The 16,928-nt window shown below is 37.3% G+C and overlaps 1 protein-coding gene across 11 annotated transcripts in view; it reads right to left on the bottom strand.

The window, feature by feature from the left end:
* Positions 1–16,928, bottom strand: part of INPP4B (inositol polyphosphate-4-phosphatase type II B) — a 294,090-nt gene that overhangs the window by 61,494 nt on the left and 215,668 nt on the right. For all 11 annotated transcript variants that reach the window (XM_048074997.2, XM_048075001.2, XM_066996676.1 and 8 more), the window contains 3 exons: positions 14,863–14,971; positions 5,735–5,912; positions 387–599 (listed from right to left, as the gene is read on the bottom strand). In XM_048074997.2, the coding sequence (XP_047930954.2) occupies positions 387–599; positions 5,735–5,912; positions 14,863–14,971 (500 nt within the window). The remainder of the gene's footprint in view (positions 1–386; positions 600–5,734; positions 5,913–14,862; positions 14,972–16,928) is intronic.

The raw sequence follows: 16,928 nt of genomic DNA on the forward strand, positions 1-16,928 counted from the left end.
ACTTACGTTCATTTTTGGAAAAAAACAAAAACGACATCGGTATATGCTTTTTCAGTCTCCTTAAGTCTGCCTAGCCAGCAAAACCAACTCAAATAATAGTGAAGCACAACTACTTTCCTGTCTGGTCAAGAAAATTCTCATCATCCTCACTGTTACACACTGCACAGAAGCACACTGTAGTAAGGACAGTTTTTCAAATTAGTTTTAGGAAGATGTATCTCTTTGAAATTCCAATGACTCAAGATATATATGAAAAATGCTATTTAAAGATTTTGAACTAATTTTTCCCCAACAAAATGTGACAAGGATGGTAGGGCTTGCATTTGTTTATGTTGATTTTTAGGTTTCAGGATTCAATGCCAACCAAAAGTTTTCCAGCTACTTACCCACTCTTCCTCGTCATACTCTGAATGATGGGGTATAGAGTCCTGTCTTTTAATCTGAGAAGGATGATCCTGATGCTTTAGGTCATCACCCTCTTCTGCACTGTTTCTAGGCACAGCTGGTTTCTTGATGACACAGCCGGGTCGGGCTGTGTATAGTGCTAAAAGGGCACTTCTGACCAGCTGATCCTTAAATGCGTGCACAAATAATTCTGTCTAGAGAAAAAACACACACATACACTGAATGCAAGGTTAGGTCGAAGAATGTAATAGAACAGCAAAGCTATTACAACACGGAATTACCCTTAGAGGCAGCGATATTTGTGTTTCAGGTCAGCCTAAGGGGCAGAAAACAAAGTAAACTAGCAAACAATAAGGAACAAGTCAACAGTTTTGGGGACATCATCTCATTCTACAATCCCATTGTTGCACAGATTAACACAAAAGAACTGTACCTGTCAGAGATCACCACCTTTTCACACAATCCTCTTTTATTTGAGCTCTAAATTGTGCCTGCAGAAACAAGCCTCTACAAGGACCAGTTCCAAGAGCACCCAACCACTGCTCAGTCATATCCAAGTAAGTGTTAGAAAAAAACATAATTAACAAACATAAGAACCTCCTTGAATAAAAACACTCCACTACACTGACAAAACTGAAGTATCTGTAAAAGCAGTGTTTCCAGGTATAAACTGTGGTACCTGTAGGTACTAGCCTGAGTATCAGGACAGGTGATGGCTCACAATTTCCACCTTTAATTAATTTATTTTTTAAGAAAGGAACCCTTGAAGTAATTTTTCAGGCTCTCTAAGGATGTTACTCAATTGACCATCACTATCATTTTTAAGTTCTTGTTGATTATGACAGATGGAAGATCACCTTATTTTTGAAAGCCTCCCATCTCCCTGCATTATTTACTTCTATCATAAGAAGAAAAACAAAAATGTTAATGCCCCTGCTTTCTGCATATGGTCTTTAGCATCTCCAGCCTGTCTCTAGATAACTGCATAAAATTCTCAACTGATATTTTCATAGTCATTCTCAAGTTACCATCAAGTTGCAATATGAAGTGTGATACCGCAAACAGATTAATTCAGGGATGAGAATATAAATTAGCATTTTATTAGTTCCACTGCATCTCAGTGCAAAAGGCATTTGGAGCCCCCATAAGAAAAAGATCAAAAATTAACCGAGGACTGTAGATCATTTTCCTAACAGTATGCCAGTGCTCCATAATTGGACTTGCTTCAATGAGTATGGGAAATCCTCACTTCCAAAGGTTTTACTAATCCTCAGTATAACGAAGGCATGCAGAAAACCATGAAACAGATCTTATCCTTACAAGCCACTAGATGTGCTCTGTCAACTTTTTCTATCCTGGTAGAAGATTGCTCCTCCCAACTCTTTATTTTAATTTGGGCTATTATATCCTTCAAGCACTGCCTTTCAAGGAGCTCTGGTTCTCCATATTTGCTCGTTACCCATGTGCCATGCACACCCGTCACACACAACATGGGGCCCTATCTCTGCTGGCCTGTTCACTTCATCAGCTGACACAAACAGCTGAGCTGCAGAGGATGAGGTGCAAGCACACAACCCTTTTCACTACATGGCAGCAACCACTAGCAAAGCAGCGGAGACAGACAGCTGGGGAGAGTCACAATTTTGGTTATTTCACAACAACGCTCATCAGGGTTCATCTGTCAGAGACGGGAGAGCATACGCCCCGTCAATACACGACAGTCCACCCACACTGCTCTAGCTCCTCTCCCTGGTCAGATGCCCTGGTTCACAGGTTGACGAAACACTTTCTCATTCCTTTCATACCATAATAACACCCACCAAGTTTTAAGTATCAGCCTCTAGCTTCCTGGAAATCTTTCTCCCAGTTTCTGGGCTCCTTGCTTCTGTTCCTCTCCAATCCCTTTTTGCTAGTACTTGCTTCACTTTTATAAGCCTCCACTCATACTCAACTTATTTCTTTCCATGGTTTCTTCCTTCCATACCCCCTCAAAAGCTGACACTTAGACCACAACACTTCAAGGAATTGTGGTTTTCCTTTAAGACCCAGCTGCTGAGGTTGGGAACCTGCACGAGAAGTGTCTGCTCTTTACAGGTTTCATAATGTTTTGGGGAAAAAAAAGAAAACTATTTTGATCCTTAATGGTTGCACAGAGAAAGCCTGAGAATTTGCTACACATAAAACTCAAAAGGCTCAAGAGAACAACCATAGGAATATCTAAGCTAAGTCATTATTATTATTGTTATTTTAATTAAGACTTCTTTTTGACCTGATTTGGGATTCTTTAGTGATTGGGCTTGAGAAACACCGCCTAACTCTCTGGCAATTTTATCAGACCCGTTCTGCCACTTTCTTACTAACTTAGTGCCTTAACTTAGGGAAACTAACTTAGGGAAAGGGTACTTAGAGACAATTACCTGATTTGTAGCCCTTCAGTACTGCCTCGCTGCAGTCCTGAGCTGCACTGTAAGACTATTTCAGTTTTCCACATTTCCAGCCTCTACATAGTGCATGCTCAGAAAACAGTCTTTGGGTAATATTGCCACCAAACCCTATCAAAATCTCCTATAAAGACAAGACAAATTTTGATTCGCACAGTTGTCTTGTCTCGCATGGTAACACCAGAGCTTCTCTTCAAGGCTGTTCTGCAATTCCTATTAAAATAGCCCAAACTATTTATCTGTCCTTACAAAGGGCAATACCATGGTTTTGCTGAGGTTTGAGGTACCTCTCTTCCCCCTCAAGATTTGCTTGAGATCATATCGGGTCTCCGCATGAGGAATGGTAAATTCAAAAAAAAAAAAAAAAAAGCTTTGAGTTTTAAAAGTATTGGACAACTTAAATTCAGAAATGTCCACTATGACTGAGATGTATATTAGGTAACTATCTGAAAAGTTTAAGTTTATTGAATTTAATTTCAATGTAAATATGTTATAGGGAAAATGTATTTTAAAAAAGCAAGTTGGCATGGAAGCGAATCTCTGTTTTTTCATAGAAAGACTAAAATTCTTCTGTAATTAAATTCCATTCAAGGATTCCATTGGTTTAACAACAATCTACATTTAACTACAGTTTTTTACAGCTAAATACAGCTAAATTTGCAGAACATCACTATTTATAAAATTTTATACAAGGCACAAAACAAGTATATACAAAGAAATGCAAACTTTGCAAGTTCTTTTGAATACTTGACTAAAGAGTATTTCTGCAAATAAAGATAGGCATAGCTGGAAAATGAATTTATCAAGCCTTCTGCAAGCTGCAAATGCTGATACACTTGTCGACTGCTAAAGGCTTTTTTAATCAATTAACAGAAAATGTTGATAAAAGATTAGTCTCAGGAAAACTGTACAGTAAATTGCAAATCATACACAGAGAAGTAAAACCATGCTTAATATGAGAAAATAAGCTCAATATAAGAAAATAAGCAGCAGTGGAATTATTTAATTTTCACTTCCAACATGTGCAGCCAGTCCCTCCATTTCTAACAAAAATACCTAACTGTAATTCACGTTTTTCATAGCTCAGGTTTATTTACTGCTACCTAGTATTTTAGAAGGAATCATTCTCTATATGAATTTTAATATCATCTTAAGGTTAAAAACAATATGCTTTTAAATAAACTCCAGAAATGTAATCACCAGCCAAATCGTTTTTTCCAACTTCTTCAAACGTCTGTTTAATTTCTAAATGTGTATCGAGTTAAGTCATAGAACATTACTTTCTTACATGTAAAAGGTACACAAAAGGTAGGAGAGCAACAGCATCTGATGTGCCTCAAAGACACAGGTAGGCATCACATAATTCTCACCAGAAAAGTATGCCAAGCTCTCTTAATTATCAGGGACACTCTTCTAAGCCCTGGCCTCTCATATTCTACCAGATGATATAGATGGATAAGTTATCTTACAATATCAAGATACTTCTTTGTGTTAACCATAAGGGATCTAATTGTAGCACCAAGTGGGTTTGTCAATGGGAGTTTTTGAAGCTCAGCCTTGTGCTTCCCTGAAGTTGTTCCTTGGTCCTTCCTTTCCTCCCCAGCTCTCATTCCTTCTCTATAAGCAGCTGTCCTTCCATACCAGCTTCCTCAGTAATAATCCCAACCCCTTTTTCACTTGTCCTCTTCTCCTCAGACTAAACGTGGGAATATACCTGCACATACATTTTTCTTTGAACTAACTCCTAATAGAGCAGCTGCACCTTTTCCATGAGCAGCTAAAAAAGGCCTCCTTCAGTACTACATGGAAAGGTAGGCTGCAATTGCCACAAAATGAAACTATATTCCTCCCTTTTGTTTCCAGGCTGAATTCTACTTTCCTATGTATCCCTTACATTTGCAGCAACTCAACTGTTTCTAAAGTTACTGTGGATTTACACATCTTTAACCGAGAACAACATTTGCCTCCCCCTGTGGCTCCAACGCAATGCCTTCACAGTATGTGACTGAGCTCAGTATTGAGATTTGAAACTCTCACATTGAATGATGTACTGCTGGGATAATAGTGCTCAACAGAGCATAGGGGTTGCAACTTCCAATAGCTGAAGATATATTGAAATGATTACTGATAGTGCTATTAAGTCATATTGAGATCACGTTACAGAAGGTATGGCCCATGAAGCGATGGGAAACTTTTTTAAACCCCTTTGGCTATAGCTATAGTGCTTAATATTTTCACAGGATAACATATGCTTAAAAGTACTTCACAGACTTTAGCTAATCTCCAAAATCACTCAGAGACAGGTGGAAAATATTATCTTCCTTAATTTAGAGCTAAAGAAACTAAGATGAGGAGGTGCCTACAGCTACAGAAGGAAATAATAGAAGAAAGAGGATTAAAAGTTGAGACCTCCTGGTTCCAACTTATCCTTCCAAACTGCATCGCCATTTCTGGTCACGCTATTATTCTAAACCTTAAGCACTGGCTTGAGCTACCTCCCATAGACAGTAGTTTGAAGTGTCACAGAAAGAGAAATAACAGTTTATCCTACCACATATCCTCCAAATTACTTACAATAACCTATTTTGGAAAAACCTTAGTATGTGGCCACTAGAGGATAAAGACATACGAAATTAAGTTAATTATACTTTCAAATAAAGACAACCCTTATAAATTTCATTTATTTTCTACATGGAAAGCCTACAGAAATACAAAATATTTTTTTCTTTTTTTTTTTTTCCTGATGGCAACATTTTGAAGCTTATTTTAACAGAGCTTATATAACATTTCTTGATGCTATGAAAGGCAACTTATGCAGGAAAAAAAAAAACCAGCAGCTAGAGACTTGGTTATTCCATTTTCCATTGCAGTGAATATTTGAATCTTACTTTTTCTGAAAGCATCTTTAAAGAGTTCTTCAAGCTGTCTGGAGAATGCTGGCTTGCAGAATTAAGCAGCAGGTCTGCATGGCTTGATATGAGAGGTTGTAGATGATTGATGTTGCTGAGAACTTCTTTTGCCTTGGCTGTGTTTTCAGGTGAATAGTAAATACACTGGTATCCAGTACTATAACAACACAGAAAGAGACACGATGTCAAAATGATTTCTGCTATTACTAACCATACTTAATGTGCTAAAAATATTAACATTAATGTTGTAAGAATGACGGATACCCAAACTTGACTGATATGATTGAAATGCTCCTTCCTGTAAGGGTAAAAACAAACCCTTATTTGAACATTAGAGGATAATGGACTGCCGACCACCAAACATCCAGGTAGTACTGTTCAACCTATTTTTGACTAAAACAAACAAAAATCTATTTTCCTTATTTTATTTTTTTTTAATGTGATTCTGGAGAAAAGAAAGATTTGACCAGGTCAGATTATGATCACAAAGAGCAAAAGTTTTTTTTTTACTTTTACTTTTTTTTTACTTTACTTTTCCATCTCAATTCCCCTTTCATATTAATAACTACATTATTTCCAATAAAGTTATTTCTAAGAAAAGCAACGTGTCTAGTTTGGCAATGTGTCTAGTTTGCAAGAAGAGACACAGAAATGGGGGATCAAAGGGAAATACGAGGTTAATTACTACAAAAACACACAAGCGCATACTGCTAACTTTAACTGTTTACAAACTACTGCACTTTATTTGCATGATTTGTTTTCCTTCTGAAAATTTATCCCCTCTTCCCCAACACTTACTAATTACACAATATCCTTTTATACCATTATTCCAAAATACCATTTTTAAGCACTGTGCAGTCTTACTAGTATTTTGCTGTACCATACATCTTCCCACCTAGAAGTCCTGCACACAATCCTTCCTTTTATAAAGCCCTGCTGCAGTCCTTCAGAGAAACCAAAGTGTTTTGCAGATTCAGACTAACTTGTAACATTAACACAGGAAGAAAAAAAAAAAGAGGGCAGCATACAAAATGTGGGTGCCCAGTCTACTTTAGTCCTCTGTACCCTTTGCACAGCATGAAGTTTATGCATTGTTTTCAACAGCTTTCACTTGATTAACTACTCAATGGAGAGCTCAAGGAACAGGTATGACAGGACCTAATAACTTTTGGGATAAAAAACACAGTAATCAGGCAGTTCTAAAAGCCTGTACATGAAATGCCCAGTTGGCTACCTCATGTAATTATTAATATGTATTTAGTTGTCACCAAGCAGGTCCTGGAACATCAACAATGACAGAACATTGCACACACTCTCCAGCTGCCTCTGTATGCATCTCCTCTTTCCCCTTGTGTCTTTTCTTCATTCATCCTTGCCTCTCTTCTGCCCTTCCCCCCCCCCAGTTTTATATCTTAACTTCAAGATCAAGACCTGAATTTTGACACTCAAGCAGTTCTTCATTGATAGTTGCTTTTCATTTCAGTCTTTTTTTTTCAGACCACTTTACTCCCATTTTCTCTTTATTGTATCTTCCAGTTCCCACTCATTAGCTTTCTATAAATAAGAAATTAAATTTAATTGGATATAAGACAGACATACACACATTCAGAAGTCCAAATGAAGTCTCTCCTGCAAAATCTAAAAGGCTTAAATCTTTTTGCAAATAAGAATAGATTGAAGCAGTCTTAAAGTTAAGCATCTTGCTTAGGTACTTGGCAGAGTTACTGTCCCAAATCACACAATATCTCATCCTAATTTTCTTTCACTAATGCCTCCATTTTTAGATATAATTCTTTGTAGAAGCGGTCAGGATGAATGACATCTGATTCAGCGAGGCGTTGCCATGCTGTCAACCACACCAAAATTACAATGTCTCCAATTCACAGTCCACTAAATGAGGTACTGGCTACTAAGTGCAGAGGGCAGAATTCTGAATATTTCAACAAAACGAATTGTTGAAACCACCTCTCCTAAAGAATCGTGAAAAAAAAAAATCTTGCCCCTCTAAGAAATGAGGAAATGGTCACAGCTCTGCCTTCAAGGTGGCAACACTGTCAGTCAGATTAGATCTATTGCTACATCTACTGCAACTCTCAAGCTGACAGACTCAGTAGAGAGGGCACAGACAAAGATTAATAGTCTATATTAATTGTAGCGAAGACCGTCTTAGCACTGAATAATCCCTAATTCCCCTTCAGTCTTCTTCCTCCCTTTATCAAACAGCCCTTTTGCAGGCTGAATTTGGCTAACACTGTTATCAAGCTCACCATGCACATACTCCATTCCGGGATTCCCCTCAGCCCTTAATTCCCAGATCTTTTTCACTGATCTCCCAACTCTAAGCTTCAGTGAATATTGCAGCAGAAAAGCTACAGACAATGCTATAAGAAAGACAGAGATGCTAACCGTGTGGGTAGTTCTCATTCTAATGAAGTCAGTTATAGCTTTTAAATAAAGGAAATGGTGAAGAGAGAATTACTCTTTCTTTAGAATAAGATTTCCTATCAAGCCTCATGATTTAGCTAATTTTAACCTTTCCCCCGAGCCCCGGAAAACACAAAACAGCTCCAAAGATTCAGTTTCTTTTAAAAACTTGAAGGTACTTTTTTTTTTTTTTTTGAGTACAAGTCCAGAGAAAGCGAGCTATTGTTTTTCAGATAAAACATGCCTGGGGGGATATCTGTCTGACGTTTATAATTGCTGTTTCTCAACACTGTTGCATCTAAGATTAGCCTGAGATTTTCTGTGGCCTTATCATTCATGAAAAGGCATTTATGCTTCCAATTCTCTGAAATGAGCCTCCTTATAAATAAGTACTATTAGACCTTGCTGCTAGATATAGTTAATGCACATCAGTAATACTACTTGAAAGAAGCTGCTGCCCGTAAAATACACACAGAATAGAGAGAAACCTTCTACAGGTGTTCTAATGTAGAAACCAGATGAAAGGAATAACAGGTAAGAAGAAACTTGTGCATTAGGTAAAAGACACATGGGTAGGCCCAGTGCAGGAAATCAGCAACACTATGAAAAACTACCCTTGATATATAAAATATATTATTGATTATGTATCTTTTGAAAGTCTATAATAACGTCTTCTGGGTTAAGTTTCAGAGGTTTCACTTAGCATAGAAAATGACTTCTGCATCTTGGCACCATCAATAACTACACACACGAGTGTCAGTGGTCATTTAAGTTTTAGAATTGCTTTAATAACAATATTATGTAATTGGATAAGGACAATATTGACTAAATCTGCAATTTTAACTATAAGTTAACAAAGTTTTTGCCTGAGAATAAATACTGCAATATGCTAAACATCTAATTTTTTAATGACACTCAGAGTAACTCTACTCCTGCTGTTAACTAAGTCATTTGTGTGACTGAGTTAAATTGTCACCATCTGGGACTGGGTTAAAATCTTTTTAACAATGAACATTTGACCTTACATTTTTCACAGTAAAAACTGCAGACATCAATATCCAGAATACAGTTAAGGAACATAAAACAAAAACCTTCTCCCAGGTAATGTTGAGCTTATGTAGGTTACTGAAACTACCAGCACAGTGGCTTATTTTTAAAGGATCTCACGTACCCTGTATGAAGTGGAAAGTTATGATCAAAAGTCAGTTGATTACATAAAAAACAGGACAATTCACCATATCAGGAAATAAAACCAAGCTATGTGATCAGGGCTGAGAGTTTGAAAACAGGAGAGATCAGATGTTCCAATGGATTTTTATAATTTATTTCTCTAAGATTGCTTTGAAAATTGAAATTTGTTTTGAATACTAAGGAAAATGAAGATATATTACTGGTTCTAATTCATCTTTACTTATGAAGTCTGAATCCCCATCTTGAAGTGATGATCTAGGTTGTATGCATAGAGCTTCTCCTGATTTTCTTCTATTGCCTCTTAATTCCTAGCTGACTCTTGGAGAAACACTACATCAATATCTTCAACTGGTAATGGGACATGAGTTCTAGTGACAACAAAAGTCAGGATGCCTTCCATCTGCCCCACATCGACCTAGTTAGAATGGATGCCATAGTGGCAAAGAGTCTTCCTAGAAAGACTCACCCCAGGAAGCTTGAATGCCTATGGAAAGCCTTCTGTAGTTCTTCAAATTAATTTTTGGATATCTTTGCATTGGTGGAAAGATGCAAGTAACCTTTAACATAGGGGAGAAGCTCATCGAGGGTAACTGAGCAAGGTTCTTAGCAGAAGACACAAGCTTTCATGCCTTACCACAAAACTGAAGGTAAAAGACACCTTTCAATTTAACCATTTCCTGGCAGCCTGCTGAGGTGTACATTACATCAGGAAGACAGCATATACCCCTAAATTGTTTAAAACGTAGAAGTGCTGCCCTACTCTTTCATTACACAGAGAAAGGTTGGCAAAGTCATGGATCGACTTTCTTCTCATCACTCCTGCAGCCCACATAGAAGAAATAGTTTCTTGTTCTCCAGAGGACGATCCTTTCTAACCTTTGTATGTGAAGCACCCCAAAACCCACTCTTCCCTTTCTTTGCCAGTCCCGGTAACCTTTCTTTCAGGCTTGTTTAAGGAAAAGCTTCAGGCAATTTTGTCTAGAGAGCCTAATGGCTGAAAAATACTGTGATGAGATTTTTATATCAATAAATAGCACACAAACTGTGGCAGTTTCTCAGTAAAACTTCCAACAACCTTAAACATTGATTTTATGGTCTGTCAAAAAACATTCATTTCCATGAAGTCTGTCTCTCTCTCATATATATGTACATATATATATCATTATAGACATACAAGCACACATGAAAAGAGAGAGAGTGAGCAAAGAACGTCTCTGTGAAAAGTACTGTGCATAACAGTCTGTGATCTCCCTGTAGAATTAAGGTTCCAATTAGATTGAACACAAATCATTATTGTTTCAACATGTCTATGCTTTTCCTTGAAACAGTACCGTTTCAGATTCCTCACAGAATAGAAATAGGTGAAGATTATGAAAATCAGGTATAGGAACCCTGAAGATCCCAGTTTTAATAAAACCTCTGTTAATGAGTATGCTAATGAAGAAGCATACCTCACACCTTGACCAAAGATCTAGGCCTTATCAAATGAAAAAGAGGCCTTTTAGAAAATTCATACTCAAATCAAATAATGATGATCCCCCCCCCCCCCAAAAAAAATCAACCTTCCAGTACTCTTTTAGCTTGAAGTTTGCACTAATTTAAAGCAGGATTCTTTTTAAAAAAACAGCTTTTTAAAGAATCTGCTAGAAACGGTATTAAAAAACAATAGTGAATCACAAAACCTAGTGCAGCTTCTGGGACACCTCTGTTCTTCCTGATGATTCGTACTTGGGCATTAATATGCTTGTAATTATAAGTTTAAGAAAATAAGATAAAACAGCTATTAGAGTAGCTTGAAAGTGATTTATGAACACTTAAAACAGTGAGGCATAATATGGGTATTACTTACAGAATGCCTGCCTGCACAACTGAACTCTACAAATAAAGATTTGCTGTGCCATCGAGACTGATGAGAAGATGAGCTCTTTCATTTGCTGGTTGGAGAAGTAATCTATACTAGCAGGCCAACAGAAGACTGAATCTGAACAACTGATTTGCTTTCTCTTTTAGGTACAAATAAGGAAGAAAGTAATAAGAACCAATACCATATAATGGAAAAAATAGGATAAATGTATTTCATACACATATAATTAATTGCATTACTCTGCAATGATTTGACATACTTTAATCGACATATTTCAGTTATTTAAATGGTGCCATGCCTAAATGATTAAGAAAAGCACCTTTTTTCTTACTTATGAAGTTCTTGTGAAGTTCACGACTAGCTACTACAGGGACAAACACAATACAGTTATGCCTTATAGACATGCTTGATGTTTGTAGTACTGAGGCAGTTTATTTGCCACTTTGCTGCAGATGAAGAACTGTAACGATTGTGAATGGGTTGTAAAGCAATGTGCCTCACTTCAGATCATATATGGCCAAGTGCTGTTTTTCACCTGAAAATTTTCATCTCTTACTCAAGACCATATTTTTCAATTTATTTTTATTTTTTAGGATTACTTGCTTGGGAATAAGCAAAAGAAAGTTAAGTAAATATACTGCGTTTTTAATAAATATTACAAAAAACGTCCCCTCTTTGGTCTGCACAAAGATCTATATTCCATGTAATAGAAAAAAAGAAAATGTGCCACACATCTTCAAACAGATAGACTTACTACACATTCCTCTGATAAACTTTCATGAAACATATGTTTCATTGTGGTTTTGGTTTGGCAACTGCAAATGCAATTACATCTTGCGAAGTGAGATATAACCTTGCTACCAGTTAACACTTCCTCTTGTCTGTTAATTCCACAAGCACAGGTTTGAGCAAGGAATATTTTGTGATATGCTGACACTGTTGAATATTTCAGTAAACTGTTCTACTAATCAGCCTGAAGGTCAAATGCATGCAAGACATTCTGTCATATGCATCGACAATGATGTCCTGAAAGCTACCGGGACTGGATTGAGAAATAATCTCTTCCCACATCTTTCTCCAGGTCTTTAGCTCAGTTAGCCTAGAGGAAATGGCAGCTAAATCTGCATTTTTTTTTCCTGCTCATTTCATATTCTGATTGATATCTCAAGGTGTCATTTCTCCCTTCAACCAAAGCTTCAGAAAAGCTGCTCCAATTGTAAAACAGAAAATTTAAATTGTAAAAGCTGCCCCCAGAAATGCCAAGTGTCCTCAAAGCATCCTCATGCAGTTAAATAAACAGGTGCATACAGAATAAAGTTGTCATTGCCATAGCGAAAGAAATTTCTCCATGGTAAGAATGAGAACAGCCTTTTCAAGTACCTATTTAAAGCACTTCCACTCCTGAATTTTCAAAGAAGTGAGATCACATTCAGAGCATGCTTTCTCCTATCTTTTGACCCACCCAAGTTCTTCCAACTCAAGACCAAAAAACGTGTGGAGTTTCCTTGAAGCTCTTCACAGCGACAGAAGAGATGACGACTTCTGGGGGTTCCCTTCTTTCTACTTCATGGGAATTCATACACTGAGCAACCTTTTCTTAAGGAGTGGTAAGTGATTCACTAAAAACTGCAGTCCCCTATTGTCAGTGCTCAAACTTAAGTCTGTTATCCTGACTCCAGTTTTTTGTTTTTCCTAGGAATCATCTGAAAGGATAGCGACAGAGTTTCCCTTGCTAGTCCTAAAGACAGACTTTTGCTCTTCCAGGGGAAGAGAGAAACAAAGTAAACTGGACTGCCAGAATAACGGTCCAGTTTGATGTCCTTGAAAGTCACCAAAATAGAGGTGCTTCTGACAGATGCAGAAAAGTCTCAGAAGCAGAGCAAATATATGAGGATGTGTAGGCACTCTGAAATAGGTATGAAAGGCCTTAATAAAACCTGCTCCTGAACACAATCCTCTATGAAGTCAGAGATCTATATAGTTTAGGTCAGTGAAATCAAGATGAATGAATATAAACAAGAAGAGGCTGCGCTGCAATGAGTATCCATTGCCATCCTAGCCTTTTGACACTTAACACTGCACAGGACCCAAAGGTCTAGCCAATGTTCTTCTCCCCTGTTACAGGCTACTATGAAACAAGGGCATTGGCTATTCATTCCTAAGAGATGCTGCAGGTCTTTTCCAGAAAGACCTCAATAAAGACTATGACTCTTTGCTACGAGGCATTTTCCCTTTTTTTTCTCCAATTAACATAAATCACAGATAATCATTTCAAGTTTACCTCGCAGCTATCCTCCAGTTTGGGAAATCATATTCTGTCAGTGTGGATAAGTTCCAAGACAATGCACGTGAGAGACAGTTCATTTTCTGAAAGCTGAATATTTTGAGGGCTAGAACTGCAGAATTCTTCATGTTATTTAGAACTTTAATTTCTTTTAATAAAAGATAATAAAAGAGTGTGTCCTTATCCATCTTATTAAAATAGTTGAAATAGTACTTAAATACGATGTTTGTATTTAACGCATCAGATGAACACAGCTTTGGAGATTATTTTGAAACAGTGACAACAGATACTTTATGAAATGTCTTCAGACATTTTCTTCGTAAGGAAGCAGGAAATTTATAGGCCTCCTGTTCATGGTAATAAGGCTGCCTGCACCAGCCTGCTGGCAGGAGATTAGGTACCTACTGTCAACACAAAGTCCATCCACAGGTCTCTAATGATAAACAGTATTTATATTTCATTGGCAAGTTTTGTCACCAGAAGCGGCCACAGAATAAGGTTTTTATGCCCATGCAGTGCGAAACAGTAAAATAAAATTAAAAAAAATACAGTTTTCATTACAGTTTTCAAAGCAAATGCATCTGCTGGTGTTTTTTTTTTTTTTTTTTAAAACACTAATGTCAACTTGTAGTCAACTTCGTTTCTAGCCAACTTCAAAGTTAGCAGTAGATTTTTATAATTTATCCTTTCATTCCTTATGATATGGTATCTATTAAATATTTTGGAACACCAAATATGAATCAAATGAAATTAATTTTCTATGAAGAATTGTGACAATTTAGATTAGCATACACACGTACCTCCTTGCAAATGCTGTGCCATTGATTGCACAGTATGGCACAGTTTGTCCAAGTGCAGAGCAGTCACAGCTATGGGTGCTACCAGTGACAGCTTGTCAAGCTGGAAAGATTTTTTTGCAGATGTGCCCAGGGTTGTCAAAAATGAAGATGCTACTGCAAACCATTTTTTTTTTTAATTGAAAAGTTGTCTATAGCTGCTTCCTACTTGGTCACAAGTATTACAGAAGAGATCACTCATTCTGAGGAGCATGTTTTCAAGTATAGGTACTCCTCAGGCTTCCTGAAATACGGGAAGAAAATTTCACAATTGTGTGTTCACGTCCAAAATAAATCTTGGCATTACAAGTAAATTGTGCTTCAATTTTGCCGTCTAGCAAAGCAGGGAAGATAAATAAGTTATTTTATGAATGAATCATTGTCCAGTCGTACTAGATTTTCATCTTTCATGCATCCAGCAGGGGGAAACTGTTCTGTAACTCAACGAGCTCCTAATATTACAATGCAGCTTTAATGATCTTTTCCTAGCTATTACAGAAATACTTACTTTCGCCTTTCTGCCTCAAATTTACTCAGCAGTTTTCGGAGACCACCATTCTTAAATCCCTGGAAATGTGCTGCTGGGGCTCCCACGGTGATTACATCATACAAAGCATCTGAAACAGGAAGAGACAAGCACAGAGATTTGTATGCACCTATGCCCAAAACATGGCAATGCTATAGCAATGCTACTCTACATTAGGAGAACAAGTCTTCATTATTTTCAAGGAATAATTGAGAATCGGTCTCAAGAAGGCCCAGGAGCTAGTTAATATTTTTACACTTGCACACCTCAGAAAATTTACGTGATTTATTACTTCATATATTATATGCCACAATGTAGAAAAATACTCTAGCTGAGGTTTACAAAGCTGTAAAGTAAATTGGTCCTTTGTGTATTTCACTTTATTACTTCTTTCATTATTTAACTTGAAGTCATACTGAAACGCACAGATTCATGCATTTTAGAGTTAAGAAACCATCATGATGAAGTAGTCTGACTACCCGAATAATACAAGTTACAGAATTGCAGCTAATGATTACTGCATCAAGCTAATGTCTTCTGGTTGAGTGAGGGCATTTTTTTTTTTTCTTAAGTTGATTTAAAGACTTTAGGTGACATTGAATTCTTTGCATTCCCAGAGAAGTGGCTCCTGACTAGTAACAGTTTCCACTTCATTTCTAGTTTGAATTTGTTTAGCTTCTGCTTTCAGGTATGACTACCTGCTTAAAGCTAAGTTGAAGAGCCCTTCTCTATCACTTATATTTACTTTGTATATACGATTATAAACACAGAACAAGTCTCTTATTTTCAGCTGAAAGGTTACCAAAATGGGAAATAAACTATGCTATTGAAGTTCTCGCTGATGTGACAAAATGTTGTTAATCTGTGCGTAATGACATGCATGATGGATATTTTCTATGGATGTCTGCTTACAGAACTGGGGATTGAAACATCTTTTTAAAAACGGCCTCTCATTTTGTGCTTGTGATTGTCAGTACAGAAACGGAGACAGTTACACCCAAAACCACAATCACTCCATCAAAAGTTTAAATTTACATGTGCAGAATTTCCATCTGCATTAAGCAGTACCTATGTTGTGCTCACTGGAAGTATAAAAATACAGGTCAGACTGAGGCATTTTTAAGACATTCTTCTAAAGGAAACAGGATTTTTTTAATTGAGAGAGAGAGTTGTTTTATTCATCAAGGAAGCTTTCCATGTAAATTAAAATCTCATCCTCTCCTAAAATAGAACTTTTATTGCATTCTGATGATAAATATCCCTAGAAGCAAGAACTCTGTACAAATGATTCACAGCTGATGAACTACATTTTACTTCCAGAGCTGAATCTCAAAGCATATTTGCTCAAATTGATTTGAACTCTAATGAATTGGTGGCTCTTCAATTCCCACTTGAGGAGAAGCAACATAATTTCACTAGCCTCATGTGAGCCTCAAGATTCGTAAATAGCCCATTCTTCAGGTCTTCAGCAAGTTTTATCCATAACGCATAATCTTTGGCTACTAGACCTCCACTGCTGACAATAGTTCTATCGCTTAAAACAACAGTGGTTTGAGACTAAAATAAGAGAGAAACTCATCAGATTAACTGGACAGTGGGATGAAGATATGTTTCCAGATAACTCATAAAACTATAGGAAAACGCATACAAGACTAAATCCTGCTGCTTTTGCTGACTTTGTCTTAAAAATAGTGGTGCTGTTTACAGCTATCCCAGGGGATTTGCCCAGAAGGCAACTTTCATTCAGCCTGGGGCCTTCCTTGCACGAAGAGCAACTGTTTCAGATCCAAACGTACCCAGACCAGCTGAGCACCTCCTGCATGCAAGAGAACAAGGGAGAGTGAGGGCAGCAAAAAAGAAGACAACTATGACCCTGGTGATGGGCACAGGGCTGTCTCTCTCTCACCTTCCAGAGCATGCTATACTGGAAAGTACTGCAAGGCTTGGGAGGAATTCCTTGTGATGTGCTCCACTTACACATCAATGCAGCTCCTCATGAAGGACAAGCAGTGTCAGCATGAGTGTGCTGGTACAGAAATGTTCCAGTA

The sequence above is a fragment of the Anser cygnoides genome, chromosome 4, assembly GCF_040182565.1.
Source record: "Anser cygnoides isolate HZ-2024a breed goose chromosome 4, Taihu_goose_T2T_genome, whole genome shotgun sequence".
Classification (NCBI taxonomy): Eukaryota; Metazoa; Chordata; class Aves; order Anseriformes; family Anatidae; genus Anser; species Anser cygnoides.